General features: G+C 44.9%; 1 protein-coding gene across 1 annotated transcript in view; it reads left to right on the top strand.

The window, feature by feature from the left end:
- The first annotated feature begins 7,613 nt into the window (after window positions 1-7,613).
- Window positions 7,614-20,202, top strand: part of TMEFF2 (transmembrane protein with EGF like and two follistatin like domains 2) — a 229,381-nt gene continuing 216,792 nt past the window's right edge. Inside the window, exons 1-3 of the mRNA XM_075934210.2 lie at window positions 7,614-8,100; window positions 10,232-10,341; window positions 16,686-16,815. Coding sequence (XP_075790325.2) covers window positions 7,917-8,100; window positions 10,232-10,341; window positions 16,686-16,815 — 424 coding nt within the window. The 5' untranslated portion in view covers window positions 7,614-7,916. The remainder of the gene's footprint in view (window positions 8,101-10,231; window positions 10,342-16,685; window positions 16,816-20,202) is intronic.

Below are 20,202 nucleotides of genomic sequence, written 5' to 3'. Positions count from 1 at the left end.
AACATGGAAAATGCCTTGTCAGATAATATCACTTTGTCATATGACTAGAGCGTTGGCTTGGGCACCTCTGCTGACCACAGCTCTGACAGTCTGTCATAGTGGGAGGAGGGTAGCCTTTCAGACCAGTGAGTCCCCAGGCCTTTAAGTTTTCATAAGTCAAAATCTTAGATTCTTTCTAGTACTAGATAGGAGTATTACCAGAGGAGAGGGGGGCTGCACAGAAGCCCAGGTTGTGTGTGTGTTGGGGAGGGTGAATTTCACCTCCCTATTCTCCACCTACGTAGAACCCAAAGCCAATGGGCGTTTTAGCTGAAAACAAATTCCCCTAACACCACCACCAGTGAAAATGCCTTTGACTTTGTCTGCTATCTTGAGGAAATGCTTTGATGGCATGATAGAGAACAGTTCTAAAACTCCCAATGAAATAATACCAATCAAAAGTAAGTACCAAATAAAGCTATATCCATTATACTGCCTAATAATATTCTTACATCTCTTCTTGTAGCACAAGAGAATGCCAAGAAAAGGAGCCAGGGCAGAACTGAGGGGAGGCAACAGAAAATAAGGGAAAGACGACACACAGAACATAATCTATCAGACAGAAGCAACACCAGGCAGAGCCTGACTATAGACATCATATAGCAGTGACGTCATTCTATAACTACGTCCAGAGCTGTCCCACCTTCAGCAATATAGTGCCACATACACATCACCGTTCTATAGTTAGCTGTCAGTCAAACAACTCTAACAATAAAAGCCAAATGTCACCAATTGGAAAGTTTTCCCTTTTATATATAACTCTTTCAATAGTTGCCATGTAATTTAATCCATTGAACTGTTTTCTGCCCGGGGAGAAGCAAGTGGTTTTCAGTGTTTATTGTATCAGAGATTTTGCTACTAATGAGGCTTGTAGGAACTACAATCAGAAAGTAAGAGCTTTTGAGTGGCTGACCTTCGTAGGTAGAACTGTGAACTTCTACCTGTCTTCAAGAGGTTTCCCTGCTCTTCAGGAATGAACGGCATTGAATAACATTGAATCCCTATGAAAAAAGCCCTGTCAAAAAGTGGCATTTTACAACTCCAGAGTTGCACTACATAAAGTATCAGAATCCATACATTTTAGTGCACTTAAATATAACCAAAAAGTAAAATCTGAGTATTCACAGAAGTTGAGCCAAGAAAAGTTATCACCCCGTCTCCCTTGTCTCTCTAATATCCTGGGCCCAACATGGGTACAGCGCCTCTGCTCACAATGACATTCATCCTCTTTTTTCTTGCCCTGTTTGTGATTGTTCCTATTATCAGTTTCATATAGCCCAATCTGTGCTGTATACTGTACCAGTATCTACTATAATATTTTACACTTCAGTTTCCCCTATTTCTTAATATGTGGCATAAAACTCGGTGAAATGAAAAGTAAATCACAAGACTGCTTTTTGCCACCAAAGCTGTGGAATGTTTCAGTCAAAAATCAAAGGCTGACACAATCTGCTGAGAGGCATGTCACATGCCAGGAAATGCTGAGCCCTCTCATGTTTATACAAAAAGGCTTTTTTTTCATTCTTTTGTATTCTTTCCCAGTTTGTGCTGTGAAAGTTAATTATATTGAAAAAATATTTGTAATTTATTTGAGTAGCTGGCAATGAAATGTGCTTGGATTACTCACTAGTTCAAATGAAGATTAAAATCCATGTTGTTTTGGTCATGAATGAGAAGAGAAAACATGCAGATGAATGTAATCTATTCATTGGTTTAAAGACCCAAAGGAACCCCTGAGAGCATCAAAAATCCATGTGATGTCCAAGTGTGTTGTATTTTGCATTCAGATCTGTGAATTAGCTGAAAGCAGTATAAAATCTGTGCAATCAGATATGGACAAACAGTACCCTTTTGATATGCATCAGAGCAGGACCATATGTATTGCTTATTCCTGCAAGCATATGACACATATTGTGTTCATAAAATGTGCTCTAACACGCTTAAGATGGTAGCGTAGGCCTTACAAAAGTGCAGGGCTAAAACTTCTGACTCTTTTGGTAAATCTGGGTAGTCGGCTGAAATTTGGGAAAACTGGATGTGATTTGTGGTAGATGACAAATATCAAAAGTACAAGCTATTACTATCATTCCAAATTGATAGATTATATTTGCAAGGTTTTGGCCTGTCCTTAAAAATCAAGCTTTCCGTTTTTGTTGTGTGTAAATTACTATTTTATATCAAATTAAAAAGAGAAGCTAGGGAGAGGATATGAACTCATAGCTGTAGTTGCTCTCTCACCCTCACAGAGCAGGGTTTTTTATTCCATCACAGCTGTGCTCAATGCAGGATTGGGGTAAAGAGAGGAGGGTAAAAAATTGGCTTTAGATGATCAGTATGTTCCCTTCATCCTGAGATTAGTCAGTGTCCATTCTATTCTATTTTATTCTATCTAGGCTCTTACACTTCACTCATCACTGTAGTAGTTGAAATAATGATACCACCTATCTCATATTTGTGTGCCTTCCACTAAAGTATTGAACATTGAGACTAACATCTGTACATGTTTGTACACAGGGGGAAGTATGCACAGTGGAATGTCTTGTTGTGCCTTGCACTTGGGGCAGAAGATGGTGAGCTTAATGATGGTCCCTAGATCCCTGAGCATTCAGACCACAGGCTTGGGCTAGAATTCCACAAGAATTCTCTGTCTCTAGGGAGCAGATAACAGGTTTGATGTGCCTGTGGTCACCTATGTTGCTGAGGGGCTATGCTGTAGCATACCGTTGGAGTTTCCTAAATGCTGAAGGTTTCTTGTCCCAGTACACTGCATTGCTGTAGCCCAGCCAAGAGATGACAAAAGCATGAAAAACTGAAGTCAAGTAGTTATTCATGGAGAGGGAATGTAGTCTTTGGGAGATGGCAGAAAGAGAGGCTGTTAGGTAAGAGATTAACAGTAGTAAGGAACCTAGGAGCACTCCTAAATTACTAGCTGAGCTGAGCTGACCAGTGGTGGATGTGACTCTTCAAGCAAAGAAGACTGCTACACAGCTGCAAACTCTTCATCATCTCTGTCTAGCTTCAGACAGCTCTTCTACATCCATGAGTTGGACAGCTCAGTCCAAGCACTGAGCCATCTTGCTGATGATGTTATAATCATACATGGTCATATAAACAAAGCTATATGTCATCTTCATATTGCTAGCCCTTTATAGATTCCAGGACCCGAAAGGACCATTATGAGCTCTGTTCTGGCCATTTGTTTAACATAGACCATAGAACTTCCACAAAATTATTTCTAGAGCATATTTTTTAGAAAAACATCCAATCCTGGGTCATCTGACCAGTTCACCCCATGGCTTCATGCAGATGTTGTATAGGACCACAGAGAAGTGAATAGTTAAACTGGTTAATAGTAGCAACCATAATGTATTTAAACATTACATCCTAGTATGGGGGGGGGAGAAACCCACCACAGCAGGGCTGATGAAAAAAGTGGCAAAAGGGTTAGCTGCCCCAGATCACGACAATTTAAGATAGACTATGGCTCCTGTTAGGGATTGTCCAGATGGTGCTTGGTCCTGACAGGAGTGGGTCCGGACTTGATGATCTTTTGAGATCCCTTCTAGTCCTATGATTCTATGATAAGAGGGAAGATCCTCTCATGGATTAATAACAGGTTAAAAGACAAGAGACAAAGGATAGGAATAGATGGTCAGTTTTCACAATGGAAAGAGGTAAATAGTGGGGCACTGTGCTGGGACCATACCATTCAACATATTCCTAAGCGATGATACAAAATTACTCAAGATCGGTTAAGTCCAAAGCAGACTTTGAGGACTTACAGAGGGATCTCACAAAACTGGCTGACTAGGCAACAAAATAACAGATGAAATTCAATGTTGATAAGTACATAGAAATGCATACTGGAAGACATCATCTGAATTATACAGAGAAAATGATGGGAACTAAATTAACTGTTACCCTCAAGAAAGAGATCTTGAAGTCATCATAGATAGTTTGTCTGACTGTCACTGCTTAATGTGCAGCAGCAGTCCAAAAAAAAAATGAACAGAATGCTAGGAACCATAAGGCCAGGGATAGGTAAAGACTGAAAATATAATGCTGCTATATAAATCCATGGTACACCCACATCTTGAATATCGCATGCAGTTTTGGTCACCTTAAAAAAGACACATTAGAATTAGAAAAGGTACAGAGAAGGCAATAACAATGGGTATGGGTTTGGAATAGGTTCCTTGCAAGGAGAGATTTTAAAAGACTTAGGACTGTTCAGCTTAGAAAAGAGATGATTATAAGGGAATACGATAGAGGTCTATAAAATCATGAAGAGAAAGAAAGCACATAGGAAAGTGCTATTTACCTTAAGCCAAGCCACCGCAGTGTCCACAATGTGGGACACCGAAGGGGACACACATTCTCACCAGTTTCCCTTACTCCTTGCAGAACAAGGAGTACCAAGCACTGGGGGTGGGAGGAAGGGGTAACTGTCCTCAACATTTGATTTAGGGGTCTATATTAGATTCACTAAACTGAATGCTAGAAGATTGACCTCCAGAGGGGTTGATCTTTGTAGTGTAGACATGCCCTGAGAGTGCAACGGCAGGTGGGTTGGGAACTGGAGAAGCAGAGGGCCAGCACAGGAAGGAGGAGGGGGGGATTTCCCCTTGGATACACAGAGTTGAGAAGCTGCCACCCTTAAATCCTTCCCCCTATGCAGAAGACTACAGGTAGGAGGAAATCCCATGTATTCAGCCTCTTGGACCTTTCTGGCCTCATCCTGCAGGTGTTCCCCTGTGAGGATATTCTGTGGTGATGTATCATCTAAATAAAATATTTTAATTAATTCAAACAGGGCCCTGGCTTCCTCAAATATGCAGGCCAGGAGGTTTTCACAAAATGGGTGCCTAAACTCCTTACTTGAGTGCCAAAATATTTGTCCAGATTGTCAGAAGCATGGGGCAGCAGTAGGTCTGTGGGTAGTGGGGACTTTTGAAAATCACACCACCATTTAATCTGTTCTAAGCACCCACTTTTAAAAGTCTGAGCCATGAGCTTTGGTGCCTGGTTAAATTCAGGTTCAGGCCAACTGATGCAGCTCTGATCCCTGCTTGGGGGATGTGGGTTTGTTTATTCTGCAGAAGAGAAGAGTGGGGGGGGGGGGAGTTGATAGCAGCCTTCAACTTTCTGAAGGGAGGTTCCAAAGAGGATGGAGAAGGAGCAATGGTCTCAAGTTACAGTGGGAGAGGTCTAGGTTGGATATTAGGAAAATCTATTTCACTAGGAGGGTGGTGAAGTACTGTAATGGGTTACCGAGGGAGGTGATGGACTCTCCACTGCTAGAGGTTTTTAAGTCTAGGCTTGACAAAGCCTTGGCTGGGTTGATTTAGTTGGGATCGGTCCTGCCTTGGGCAGGGGGCTGGACTTGATGACCTCCTGAGGTCTCTTCCAGCTCTATGATTCTATGATTCCTCCTCTCCCCACTTCAGGCCAGGTGCCGCTAGCTAAGGAGGAAAAACCCCCTGTGCGTGAGATGTATTTTATTTATTGCTTCAACCCCGCAGTATTCAGCGACTGATGTTCTCCTGCCACACGGTGGTGCTTGCCAGTTTCAGGTCCCTCCCCGCGAGTGCTACAACCCGTACGTGCTTAAACGAAGCTACATAAAATCCCCAGTACGTAAGGTGACATTTCTTGCTGTGCTTAATAATTTAGGAGTGTGGGAGCGAGGTGGGGGGGGGGGGGGGGGGATGATGGATGCAATTGTAGCTGCTGATTCTCTAAGACCATTAACTCCGCTGGAGTTTCACTGTACGGGAAGGGGACGCTAAAGAAGGAATTTATGAGCAGTGAGCATTTACTTAGCCTTCCACTCCGTTTTAAACCGTTCAAAGGTTGCAGGGCTCAGTGAGGCTCTTTTATTTTGGGAGCCCGGCCAGATCCCGTTCCTTCATGTTGCATAAACACTTAGTAATGGCTTTCCTTTTAGTTAGGGTAATGCAACGGTTTATTCTCAGAAGCCTGATGAGTTGCCGGAGCGGCTCCGCTGCGGAGAGCAAAGATGCTTGGCTGCAGCCGAGTTACTCAATCGTCCCCCGCGATCTCAACGCCCCTGATGTGTTTTGCCTCGTGGGCTGGGACTGTTGCCGCAGCCAGCCGGTGCAGCAGCCCTGGGACTGCGGGCGCCCTGCGTTGCGGGGTGTCCCTTCTCGCTAATGTCTCGGCCTTTTCCTTCACGGATCCGGCGGCTGCGTGTGGAAAAAAAAACCCCACCCCGATTCTTTGATGCCGTCCGGGCCAGCCGATCCGCGCTTGGATGGAGCCTCCCTGAGCGAGAAGCTGGGGCCCAGCTGCGCTTTTCACTGCTGGGGCGGGGTGGCTGTGCGCCTGGGCGCTCCACCTGGGAGGCTGAGGGGGAGATGGGGGTCGTCACGCCTGGCCACCAGAGACCGCCTGCGGAGGGACCCTGCTCCTGTGCGCGCCTCGGAGCTGGAGGGAGACTGGCTGGGCGGGGTGCGGAGGTTGCACGGGGCGCATCCCTGTCTGTTGCTGTCTGCAGCGCAAGGGGGCCTGGCGTCCGCACCGCGGAGCTAGGGGCAGGCGCTGGGTGCGCGGGGCGCTCCCCGACCCCTGTTCTGTGCGCGGCAGAAAACTACGCGGCGGGAACCCTGCAGAGCGCCACTGGGGTGCGGGCCTCTCTCGTGGGACGCGGCGACAGGGGAGGCGAGAGGAAGGGAGGCAGCAGGAATCGCCCCATGGGCGCTCAGCGAGGGGGTGTAGCTGCGAAAGGAGCAGCGGACGCCAGGCGGCTCCTGCAGCCGGCCTGGGCAGACAGAGGCTCCCGCGGAGTGTCACGGTCTCCCCCGTCCAGCACTTAAATGCGTGAGGCTAAGAGAGCCCCTGCATGCCACCGTGACCGCGCGTTTTTCTTCCCTCTGCTTCGCCGCGCCGCTGCTCAAGCCGAGATCTGGTGCGGGCTGCTGCCTTCTGGGCAGGACCAGTGTCGCCTCCTCTTCACCCTTTTCCCTGCGGTGGCTGCTTGTCCGCTTTCAAGCCGACCCGTCACCCCCGTTCCCCCGCCCCCAGCCCCGTCCCAACACGTCCACGAGCGGACAGATCCGCTTTGGGGGCAGTTGCTAGAAACTTCATCGGAGCCCGGGCTCCTCGCAGGCGCGCCGCTGCGAGTCACGCGTGGACCGGCGCGGGAGCAGCGAGCCCAAGCCGGGGACTGCCTCCGTGTGCACGCGTGGGGCGCGGGCCTGTGCAGTCTCGGGAGGGTGCGCCCTGCCTGGAGCCTCCCGGCTCCCTCCGCTGCCGCGGGTCCCGGTGCGGCGGGGAGTCCGGAGAAGCGCCGCTCCAGCCCGGGCGGTGCATCCCTAGCGGCGGGCGGCGCTGTCAGCAGAGCCCAGTTCTCCGCGGTGCAGCGCGGAGCCTTCACTGTCCGGCCCGGAGCGGGGCCCGCGCAGCCGCCGCCGCAGCCTCAGCATCCCTCCGCCCGCCGCCGCCGGCCCCGCCCTGCCGGGGGACCTGCATCCCGCTCCGCCAATCAGCGGCCGGGCTGCCTCGGCCACGTGACCCCGGCGGGCTGAGGGACCTGCTGCTTCCCCCGCGCCAGAGGGATGCGGGCGGCAGAGCGCCAGAGCAGGCGGCGGCCGCTGGGCTGCGGAGCGCGCTGACTCCCTCCCTCCCGCCCGCCTGCCAGCCCGCCCGGAGCCCTATGGCCGCTGCCGCCGCCCTGCTGCTGCTGCCCGGCCGCCGCCTGGGGCTGAGCCCGGCCGCGGGACCTGGCCGGCGGGCGCCGCTGCTGTGAAACTCTCGGGAGCGACATGCCGGGACGGAGCTGCTGCTGCTGCTGCTGGCCGGAGCCCCCGGGACGCTAGCCTGCCCCGAGACCGCGCCTGCCGCCGAGTTCCGAAGTCATGGTGTTTGCGGACACCTCCCCCCCTCGGCAGTGCAGCGGCGGCGGCAGCTGGACCCTTGGCGATTGCTGTTGCTGGCTGCTGCTGCCGGTGATGTTACTCCTCATCGCCCGGCCGGTGAAACTTGCCGCTTTCCCTACCTCCTTAAGTGACTGCCAAACGCCGACCGGCTGGAACTGCTCTGGTAAGCTGCGAGCCAGACCCCCTGCACCTGCCTCCCGCTAGCCTCATCCAGGGCAGGGCTCGTCCCAAAAACCCGCCGCTCCTGGCGCGGACTGCAAATGACAGGGCGAGCCCCGCCTGGCCAGGGTGCATTTATTTGCACAGGAGTGACTGGACAGCGGGGCAGAAAGTGCCTGGAGGGTTCAGTATCTCCCCTACACTCTGCTTGAGGTTGGCTGTTCAGCAATGCAGCCCCTAGTTTGTTCTAGGCTGGACACAGTGTCGTTATGTGATCCCGCAAAACGCATCAGTGCCATGGTGTGGGGGGCGGGAGGTTGTTTGCTGGTTGTTTCTTTAAACGTTGGAGAAGTGAGAACAGTGTTTGGGAGAGAAACAGTTTTGGGAGAGACAATGCAATACATCACGTTGTGGCTGTCAGAGAAATGCTGATTCTTTGCAGAAAGTGCAAGAGTCAGTGCTAGCAACTCTTGGTAATAAGGCTAATCCTGTTAGGCAAAGACCCCGTTTGTCGCTGCTTCCAGACATTTCGATTTTATTGTAGGCATGGGGTTTGGTTTGCTTTTCTCTCTTCGTTTATATTGGATTCAATTTGTAAACCTTCTAGTTTCTGAAGACAAGTTAGCACAGGAACCATTTACAGCTGTCACACAGGCTACTCACAGGACCAAAGGGCAGGGTAGCTAGCCGCAAGTGATCAAGAAGTAACGCCTCTTTCCTCAATTTCTTCTGTGGGCTGCTATCAAACAGGCATTTCCTCTTTATCTGGTCAGTTTCAGCCCGCCTGGAAAGTGCCTGCCAGACAGAATGCGGGTGAAATGTACTAATTGAATAAGGAAGAGGCTAGGGACCCGATCGGAGTTCTTGCCCTTTTAGATCAACTGGGAGCTGGATTTGTGTCTGATCAGCATAGCCCTTAATACAGTATCAGTGCATTGCATGGAGTTTATTTACCATTTATGCAGTATTTTCAATACAACCACTGTTTGTCAGTGCCTGTGGATGTGTTTCTAGCTGAGCACCCCTCTTTCTGAGGCACTTTTTTATATGCAGAAAGAGGGAGAGAGGTCTCCAAACCCATTAGCAGGCTTCTGGTGAAGCAAAATCACTCAGTCTCTTTCAGTGACAAAGTGATGTAAATTTAAGTGTGTGAGTGTGTAAGAGAGAGAGAGAGAGTTGGAGGTTGGGAGACAAGAAATGCTTGTCTATCCACTGATTGAAAAAAACCCACCCTGGTCTCTCAAAATATGTTGATCCCAATTATTAATCATCCTTCAAGTCACAGACTTTACAGGGAGTATAATATTTGGGTCAGCAGGCGATGCCATTAATATTCCAGGTATTTCTGCAATTAGACCTTTTGGTAGGATTCTGATAAAAGAGCAGCCCTCAAGGTAATAATATATGTGTCTTATATAATAGGATGACATAAAGCAATTTTCACTCTTTTCATGTGTAATATCCAGTGATGTGATTAGAAGCACTAGGAACTTTAAAAATCAATGGCATTAAATCTAAATGGATTTGGGGTATAGTATAGCTGTTTTGTTTAATGCCTCACTACATGCTGTTGGAGCGGGAAGGCAACTAGTGAAATCTGAAATTCACGCTGGCATTCATGAACTAAATCTTCAGCCAGATTTGTTTGTCTGCAAAACTGAAGGGAAAGAGCGAGGTTCACTCAGCAGCTTGTGAAGAGCCTGGCACCTCTCCTGTTAACTTAGAGGTGATCAATCTTCATTGGAATCCGACAGACCATCACAGAAAACACACAGCCTGTTTATCTTTATTATTGGGGCTTTGTTACAGTATAGTCTGGAGAAATTTCAATTTGGACTTTAGACCCAAAGATCTACTATTGCATGGGAAAATGTTGAACCAACCAAAGAAAAAAAATGCACCAGTTACTGGATCATTTCTGAGGAACTGGAGTTTGCTTAACAGAATAAAGAGGGTGGAAGTGTGGGGAATAAGAACATGAAGTGTGGATAATTGAAAACAGGGAAGGACAGAACATCCACATTGTATTCTTTCATCAACAAGATTATGGTGCTGTGTAAATTAGAAAAGCAGTCACCCTGTATTGTATATCCTTCCACACTGAAGCTGACAGTATTTTTCTGTTTACATTTGAGGTTATGATGACAGAGAAAATGATCTCTTTCTCTGTGACACCAATACCTGTAAATTTGATGGGGAGTGTTTAAGAATTGGAGACAGCGTGACTTGCGTCTGTCAGTTCAAGGTAAGAAGATTGCTGTTTCATTCTTTAATTCTCTAATGAGAATACAAATCAGAGGTCTCCCTTTACAACCTATCACTTGGCAAATTATTTCTCTACATGCAGTGAAGTTAGAGGGAAAACCTGGCAGCAAGTGTAAAGAGCTGGCAGGAGAGCCAACTGATGTCAAAAAGACATAAGTTTCTCTGGGAAAATGCAGATGCTGCAGTTATAAATGTCCCTTTGGGGTCTTCATCTTCAGGTTGTGTATGTGTGATTTTGTTGATGTGCCCATTTAACAAGTATTTAAAGTTCTTTCCAAATTTACAAAGATACTGATCATGCTTTACACACTCCAGTGTTCTGTTCTAGTTACAGAAATGGCTTTGAAACATGCTTATATGTTTTTTGCAGTAAAGTTGCATAGTGGCAATGCTTTTGATTGTATGCCAGATTTAAAAAAATAGCCCTCCCCACTGTTCCAAAATCACAAACTTCCGTTAGGTGGTAGATAGTTTTTGTGGGCTATTGTTGATTCCCTCGTCCTCTCCCTTCCCCCCACACACAAACACCTTCTTTCTCTCTTTCCTCTCCATTCAGCTAAGTCTAAAGGTCATACTGTTTAATCAGAAAGTATTTCTTCTAGTGTGTTTTGCCTAACTCTGAAAAGAGATGTGCTTTGCGTAATTATCCAGATAAAAATTGTACAAGTTATTGAGTTTTGAGAATGTACCAGGATATGCTAAATATATATATACACACACACCTTAATGTGCTTTGGTGGCTTTTTGCATTTTAATGCAACTTTATTAAGATGTAAAACTTTTATAACCATTAAAATAGTTACAGTACAACAGACTGAATGGTTCAGTATTGTACTCATCTGTAATGACTGATTTTAATTCATTACTGAGCATTTTGATAGACTACTTACTCTGAAGCATGCCAAGTATTATTTTTATTACCAGAGGCAAAAATATCATATCTGAGGAGGAAAAAATTAAAAAGTCGCAATATCAAAAATGAAATAATATCTCACCAACAATTGCTTTACTAAAGTTATGGTATTTAACATTAAATGATTGCATTTTCTCATTGACAGAAATAATACGTATATATCCTGTACCTTTTATTAAATTTCCAGTTTACATATGGTCACACATTTCATATTTAAAATAAATGTTAATGTAGAGAGTTGTGTGGTGCAACATCAGCATTTGTAACATGTTTAGTTATTTAGACATTTTCTTTCCTCAGGAAACCCTATAATGCAATCAACATTTGTGACTTGTGCTGTTGCCTGGTGCTAATACCTGTGCTGTGCCACTGACATTTAAGTTATACAGTGTCCATCGAGAACACTATGCTATTGTGTTTCGTCACAATTTAGCATTGGCACTTGGTTTAAAAGCAATGTACCACTTGGGAGAAGCAAACCAAGACTTCGCTAATGGAAGGGAATACAGTGGAGGCTATGTTTTCCCAAGGAATCATGCCAGTCTTTGGTGACTTAGAATAAAGAAACCTTAGTAAAATTCAGTAGGATGCATTCTCTTGGATTTAGTAGATCAGTAATATCTATACTGATGCTTGAAAAACATATGAAAGAGGACAGTTGAAATATATTGGAGAAATGAGATACAGATTTGCCAGGTTTTATCATCTGGTAATGTTTATAATCTTACATGGCATGAGAGTAAAGTGACCAAGTGATTGTGGGCCTCATTGAAAGTTTTCTGAAGTCAGTGGGAAACTCTCTGTTAGCTTCAGTAGATTTTGGATCAGATCCCTTATGAATTGAGAGCTCTTACTTTTTGTTTTGGCCATTCATGGAGTCACATCTTTGAATGTGAGCTTGTAATGCAAGCTATCTATGCGTGCTGCTATTCAGACAATGCCAACACTTGTGTAGCTGATGCTCTCGGTTTGGTAGAGTCAAAGTAATTCTTGTGCTTCTGAAAATCCCGTGTGTTACTAGAGTTAAAGTAGGGAGTAACTTGGCTCATCATGCAGCTCAGGGCAGTTTGGTAGGCATGAAAAATATGCCACTGTAGGAGAGAATGAATTCTAATGCAGTATCAGGGACTGACTGAGTACTGCATTAAGTGTCTTTTGGGGTGTATGGAATACAGACACAAAACCATAGGGCTCAAGTGAGGGAGTTTGCTCAGTCAGAATTCAGACGCACTTTCCATGCACACTTGTTTACAGTGACAATGGACAAATCAACAAAAGAGTGCTCATCAGTTTAATCATGTTTTATGTTTTCTCTGGTACTTGCTAGGGGCTTTTACTGCAGTTGGAAAGCAAAGATGTGGGTTGTTATTATGCTACTGAAAATTTCTGGTTGGCCACTCTTGTACCTGTTTTTTATAACACTGGTTCAAACAGTGTCCAATAAATTGATTTAACATAATAAACATTTGTTGCTTGAAAGGCAAATTAAAACCAGACTGTTTTGGATTACTTGGGTGTGGTTCTGTCCCCAAGCAGAAGATAAATGGCCAGGGTTTTCCCCCTAATTGAGTCATTTTTGCTTTTTTAACACTACAGAAATATAGATCACCCATTGATTTCACCTGGTGGGGGACTTGTATTCATGTGAGTATCCTCCCCACATCTGTTTCAATAGGAGCAGAAATTCATTTATTCTTGTGTTAGAGCACACCCTATGTGTTCATTGGGTATTAATGTATCAGACCATTAATCATTCCCTCTCATAGGACCACATTGTTAGCTATAGGAAATAAGATGAAGCATTCAGAATTAACAAATATTTTATGATGTCATAATTTGAACTAGACTGCCTTAGCCCCTATTCTTTTCCCTCTGTGATAACACAAAAATGTCTTAATAGGTAGTTAGGTATTTCAGTTGGTGCTGGGTTTGTTTCTCGACAGTTAGATCCTGATCTTGAAAACATTTACACACACAAATAACTTTTCTTATGAGAGTAGCTGAATTTTCTTCAGTGGGGCTCCTCACATATGCTTGTGTGTTTTCAGGATCGGGACCTTAGTTACAGAGTTGTGAGTTGTGTATTATTGAAATGCATTTTCATATTACTTTGCTTGCTAAAAATGTGTGAAGAGTGGTGACAGTATTAATCAAATCATGCTTTTGAGAGTAAGAAGTAATCAGTTTTGTAGTGCTAACATGAGCAGGATTTACACAAGTATGTCAGCTTCTCTGGAAAATAAACTTGTGCTAAAGAAACTTCATAAACTCTGTGAAGCCAAAATGTTCCTGTGCCTATGATCATAAGTATACAAATTTCCAAATGCTATGAAAGGTAGTCAGTAACCAGTGCATGGCTAAATTAGGGCATGCTTATTGTTCTTCCTTGCTTGGGTTAAGCAAATATATGTTAAAAGTACAGAAGTGAGTGGGAGCATTCCACAATATGGAAGTTTGCCATTTTCGCTAATGGGAGTTTTGACATGATCTGGCCCTTGCTGAAACTCCTCCCAAGGTCTAAGACTTGGTGTACTTAGTCCTGAGCCAATGCCCAGAATGTACTGATGGATTGAAGGAATGGTGATAGTCAAAATCCAGTATCCCAGCAACCTCTAGGATCAGAAAGAAACACTTCATGTACCAATAGAAAGCTGTGAATGCCAGTTTTCCATTGTTATAAAGTATCAGAATCCAGCTCTGGTAGATTATGATATTCTGACAATCATGTTGGGTTTTTTTCCCCCACTTTATTTGCGATTATTTTTATCCTGCTCTTCAATGTCACTGGAGCTCAGGACCCTAGTTAGCACCCTCTGAAAGCTTCACGTGCCCACGTTATCTGTTGCTGAGCAGCAGCTTTATTTTTTTTATCTTTGTCGGTGTATCAAAATGTATAGATAATGGGATAAAGAATGGATAATAGAGGCATAGAAGCATCCGCCATAGAACACAATAGTCTCTCAAATACCTTGTGAAGTTCTACTAAATGCACAGAATTTGGGGTGAAATCCTGTCCCCAACATTTTAGTCCATCAGAGTTTTGCCATTGACTTCAGTGCTCCAGGATTTCAACCTTGACACCTTTTCACTTGTTACACCAAACCTTGCTCATTTTATGCACATGAATAGCCACATCTCAGGTAATGAGGTTACTCACATAGGTAAGGAAAATAGGACTTGTTTTGAAGCTAGTTGGCATAAACATTATGGCTGTGTCTACACTGGGCCACTTATTCTGGAAAATCACCCGCTTTTCCGGAATAAGCTGCGAGCTGACTACACTGGCCCCTTGAATTTCCGGAAAAGCACTGACGATCTACTGTAAGAAATCAGCTGCTTTTCCGGAAAAACTATGCTGCTCCCACTCGGGCAAAAGTCCTTTTTCCAGAAAACTGTTCCGGAAAAGGGCCAGTGTAGACAGCACAGTAGTCTTTTCCGCAAATAGCCCCGATCGCAAAAATGGCGATCGGGGCTTTTTTCTGGAAAAGCACGTCTACATTGGCCACGGACGCTTTTCCGGAAAAAGGGCTTTTCCGGAAAAGCATCCTGCCAATGTAGACGCTCTTTTTCCAGAAATACTTATAATGGAAAACTGTTCCGTTTTAAGCATTTCCGGAAAATCATGCCAGTGTAGACGTAGCCTATGGGTAAACCCTGCTCTGACTGAAACTAATGGGAAATTTGCAACTGCTTTCCATGAAGCAGGATCAAAGTTTGTGTTTGTATTTATAGTGGTGAATGTTAGATTATTCTGGACCAACTACTGAACATCCTGTTCACATAACCATAAATAGTCCCTGTGGTGTCACTGGAACTGTATGTGTAAAATAATTAAGACTTAGTCCTTCATGCTTTAAAAAAAATTCATTTGTTTATGTTAATTGTCTTGGTAAACTATTCCAAATCACCCTTCAGCTCTGTCTAAATCACTCTTTAGCTTCTGCATGAATTCTGACACTTCTGTATTTGACACAGGTCAGATTTAGAATGCATTCCTCAAAATGGCAAACCAGAACATTGTAATCAATAGTTTTAAATCTGTGAATTGATGAGCTGAAACCTAAAAGAAGAAAGCATTGGCTGGTATGTTTAGGAAACATAGCAGGACTGGGAGTTTTAAGAAAATATAATACAGAGGGAAATGTCACTTCTCTTGAATCAGCCCAAATGTCTCTCTGACCAAGTATGAATAATTTCCTGGCTAGATCCCTGTGTGGAGGCCTACAATTAATTCAACTCACACAACTGTATGCGTTAATCATTTCTGTAGCCATTTGTATCTAGGCAGATTTCAAATTCATATTGACATCAGTTTCATACTGGATATCAAGTGTATTAGCACAACATAAAACACTTCATGGCATAAGATAGCTAAATTGATAGTGTGACTTTTTAATTTTTATGTGGTTTTTAAACAGAGGTGATCATTTGTAAATAATAATCTTGATCATTACTTTTGTTATAATTAAACAATGAGGCATATCAGGAGTATAGTAATCATGAGATAATCATATCCCCGGCATAATTATCAGGTACAGGGCACATCCAAGTATCTTTAATACCTCAGAGTGTGATTATCTTATGATAACTACACCCTGTAGGTTGCCTAATTTCCATTATAAAATGGAATTATTTTTATTAAAATGAAAAAGCAGGGGTAAAAAAAACGTGTTCTTTTGGTAATGGTAATGGAGAAAAATAAAACTGATAGTTGACAATACTGAGCAGAATTTTCAGATGAGCTGATAACATGTATATTATTCAGTCTCTCTGATCTTTAGCATTTTTTATGACATGCTTTGCAGTTCTGGTCCTGATGCCTTCAACATGCAAAGGAGAACTCTGAACTCAAGGAAATGCTGTAACGAAAGCTTTTTGAAAATTTTCAAAGGTCAACATTTTTAATGAAAAATCGGACGTGTCTTTGGTGATTATTTTCATTAAAAAATCCATGATGATTGTTTCCCAATCAATTTTAATTATGAGACAACTCGTGCCTATTATCTTCCAATGGAGTGGGAGTGCATGCATTGCCATACCGCAGCAGGCCAGTAGTACATCTTGTCTAGCATTTTGTCTTTGAATAGCCAGCACCAATTACTTTAAAGATATGAAAGTCCATAGTGGACAGTTATAAAATAACTAGACCATATGGGAAGTTTCTTCCTCACACCTGTCAATTAGAAGTCAAGTTGTGCTCTGAAGCATGACTGTTTATATCCCTTCAGGTTTTCTCCTGTAGTCCTACTAATAATGATAGATTTATAAAGAGTAAGCAAGGATCGGGCAGTTTCTAATCTCCTGTTGTTTTCATGGTGTTTTATTTTTTTGAGGGGGGTGGGGAATGGATTGGCATGGCACCATTTGGTGGTTGTTACTAATTACATTCTTTCCTTTTCTGCATTCATTAGTGTAACAGCGACTATGTGCCAGTGTGTGGCTCCAATGGCGATACCTATCAAAACGAATGCTACTTGAGACAGGCTGCCTGCAAGCAGCAGAGTGAAATACTTGTGGTGTCTGAAGGATCATGTGCAACGGGTATGTATAATGCTCTGTTTGTAGAGAACTTTGTTGGAAACCAGATGAAATAGCTTGCATATCATGATAAGGATTCCAGGCGTATTAACTCCAGATGAATAATTTACCATATAGACCTAAGCAGCTACTGCATCCATCCATCCATCCATTCTTTTTTTTTTTTTTTTTTTAAAGATTCTGTATGTTGCTTTGAGGAACAGGGCATAGAATACTATTTCTGTTTTAATATCAGTGGAGTAGCCAGCATGGAATATTTGTGTGGCTCTACCTTCTAGTTGGCAGGCAATTACGGGGGAGAGAGGGAGTTGAGAGGACAGGAGGGATGGGAAGCCAGCCTCTTCCCACCCCCTGCAGCTCACCTGGCTGGGGGTGATGGATGGACCGTCTGATCATGGGCTCTCTGGGGCCCTGGGCATGCACTTAGCTCTAGGAGGAGATACTGCTCTCCGGCACACGTGGCTCCTCGCTCCCTTCCAGGTCCCATTGCCCCGCACCAGGCCTAGCTCCCCCGTGCTGAGTACCTACCTTTTCTGAAGATATCCTCTACCGCTTCCAGCCACCTACTCACTCACTCTCCTCTCAGTGGCAGATTAGCCACTGGGCCAACCTGGGACCCTGGAAAAATGGGTGCACCTGCTCTGCCCTTCTGGCACTCCCGTGACGGGGATGGAAGGCTTGCTCCACTGCACATGCCCCACAAGTGCTTCAGGGAGGTGAGGGGCTGAAAGGTGGGGACTTGCCCCCTCCACCTGCCCAGCCCTGGCAGGAGTGCCAAGCAGGCAGGCAGAGCAGAGCAAGTCTCTGTATCCTGTCCCTGCTTCCTGGATGGGCATGAATCAGGACAAGCCACTGACCCCTTTCCCTTCCAGAAGCACAGGCAGGTGGAGCAAGGCAAGTGGTGGGGCCAGAGCAGAGCTGGGGCTAGTGAGCGGGCCTGGATGTGAAGTGTATGGGTATGCCCCTGTTGCATTCTGCCATGTACAGTGCATTTCATAGAGTTGTATAATGTGTCTACAAGTAACTGGAAATAGAGATTAAACCGGCAGATCAGAGACCTAAATGCTTTGTTTGTGTCCATGGCACTCTGTAATCTGGAGGAGCTAGCATATCAGAGTTACTGCATATGGTAACTCTTCTGTATTTTGTCATAAATGTAGGACTAGATCCGCAGATGGTATAAACCAGCAGAGCTTCTGTGCAGGGCCGGATTAAGGCATGGTGCCCCTTACTGCTGCCATCAGGTGCCGCGCACCCGGTTCCTGGATCACGGGCTGCAGCAGCTCCCAGCGGCCACCCTGTAGCGGCCGCCCGAAGCGGGGGCCACGTTAATCCCAGCAGAACTAGCCAGCAGCGTCCTTTCCCCCGTGGCCGCGGGGCCTTGCCCGGCCAACCTTGGCCCGCCCCGGGCGGTCCCGGACTGCGCGCCAGCAGCAGTAGCCATACTGGGCCGGGCCAGGCATGTGCGTCCTGCCGCCACCAGCTCCGCTCGCCCTCTCCCACGTGCCGGCACGGGGGCGGGGCCGCGCATGCGCCCTTCCCCAACCCAGGACGCAATTAAACTGTCTGCCCAGGGCGCCGGAATGGCTCGGTCTGGCCCTGCTTCTGTGACTGCCATGGAACTATACTGATCTATACTGGATAAGGTTCTGGCCCTTAACTTTAAGTTAAGTTAGTGAGATTGTGGAATGGTCTCTGTACTACTTGGAGGAATTTGTTGAAGAACATGCGGTGAATGAGTATTATTTCTTTAGGCCCCTTTCCTTAATCTGGGAGCTGTGAAATACTCATAGCCCTCCTATATGAATTATACAGAAAGATGAATGAGCATAATCTGACAGGAAAACTGACTTGCTCTTTGCCGGAGTTCCCAATGTTTTCCTTTTGTGTTCTGTACTCATTAGAGGTGGGCAATGAAATGAACTTGAAAAGAAGCAAGCTTTTGTCCTCGAGGGAACTCTTTAAATATAAAGCAGAACTTTTCAGATTGGGATAGAAGAGTCAGTAAAAAGTGCATTAGAAAAAATATTATGCACAGCAGCAATCTGTATGTCTTGCACTTAAGAGAAATGTTTCTTTCTGTAAATTATGCTTTATCTGAAACTGTTACCTAAGGCTGTGTCCAGACTCAGGGGTTTTTTCAAAAAAAGTAGCCTTTTTTCGAAAAAACTTCACCTGCGTCCAGACTCAAGCCGCGTTCTTTCGAAATTAAATCGAAAGAACGCGGCTTTTCTTTCGATGGCGGTAAACCTAATTCTACGAGGAAGAATGCCTTCTTTCGAAAGTTCCTCTTTCGAAAGAAGGCGTTCTTGAATGTAAATAGGGCTTCCTCGAAAGAGAGCATCCAGACTCGCTGGTTGCTTTCTTTCGAAAAAGCAAGCCGCTTTTTCGAAAGTTCCGCGTGTAGTCTAGACGCGCTCTTTCGAAAGAGGCTTGCAGTCTAGACATAGCCTAAGAGTTTTCAAAGGGAAAAAGATATTCTGTGATGTTCTTTGTCTAGAAATTGGTGTTATCTTGAGTTCTGTCAGGAAGAGTCAATTTTGGCAGAAGAGTTTCTTTTAGGACAGATATTGGGGGGGTTTTTTTCATTAAAAAGTTTAATAGTCTAATTCCGCTTTCTTGCTGCATCATTTCTTAAGATTTCCCATTATTTCTTGTACTTATTTTGGCGATACCTTCTCCAGTGTTAAAGATACTCAGGGAGGAAAGAAAACTAGGAATCCTGATGTCTTGAATATTTGATTGCTTTTTCTCTCCTCCCGAAGGCAGAGTTTATGAACCTGATCTATTGCCCACTGATGTCAATGAGAATCTTTCTATTCACTTTGTGGGGCTTTAGATCAGATTTTATCTGAGAGTGCGCTTTGCTTTTGGTGGGGCTGCTGGAGAATTAATGGATCTCTCTGTAGATGGCAGTCGAGAGAGCAGAATGTTGACAACAAGAATACCCCTGTTCCATCATGCTGAGAGGAGAGTGCTGAATCAACTGATCTGCAGGTTTGGAATCTGCTGGATTCCCCTCAGAGGATGGCATGAGAGGGAGTAATACAATCCCATCTTACATGGGAGGGTATGTCACTGAAAACACCTGGTGAATAAAGAAAGGATGGTGAGAAAAAAAATCCTCAAGAATGGCTAGATGGAGTCTGGATATGAGTGTGTGGAAGGAGAAGGAGAAAATATGAAGCTTCTTTCCTCCAAACAGCTGGGAATTGTACAGCGTACCTAAAGGAAAGAAAGGCTTGTGTTTGTTTCTTCCCAGCTGCAGGACATGAGAGGTGGTGGGCAGTCCCTGCTTTCCAGGCATCACTATGGTTGTGTCCAGACTCAGGGTTTTTTTCGGGAAAAGTAGCCTTTTTCCGAAAAAACTTCCCCTGCGTCCAGACTCAA

Source organism: Pelodiscus sinensis, chromosome 7 (genome assembly GCF_052426305.1).
Source record: "Pelodiscus sinensis isolate ZL-2025 chromosome 7, ASM5242630v1, whole genome shotgun sequence".
NCBI lineage: Eukaryota > Metazoa > Chordata > Testudines > Trionychidae > Pelodiscus > Pelodiscus sinensis.
Note: the sequence above shows the minus strand (reverse complement) of the source record. Positions and strands in the feature narration are given on the sequence as shown.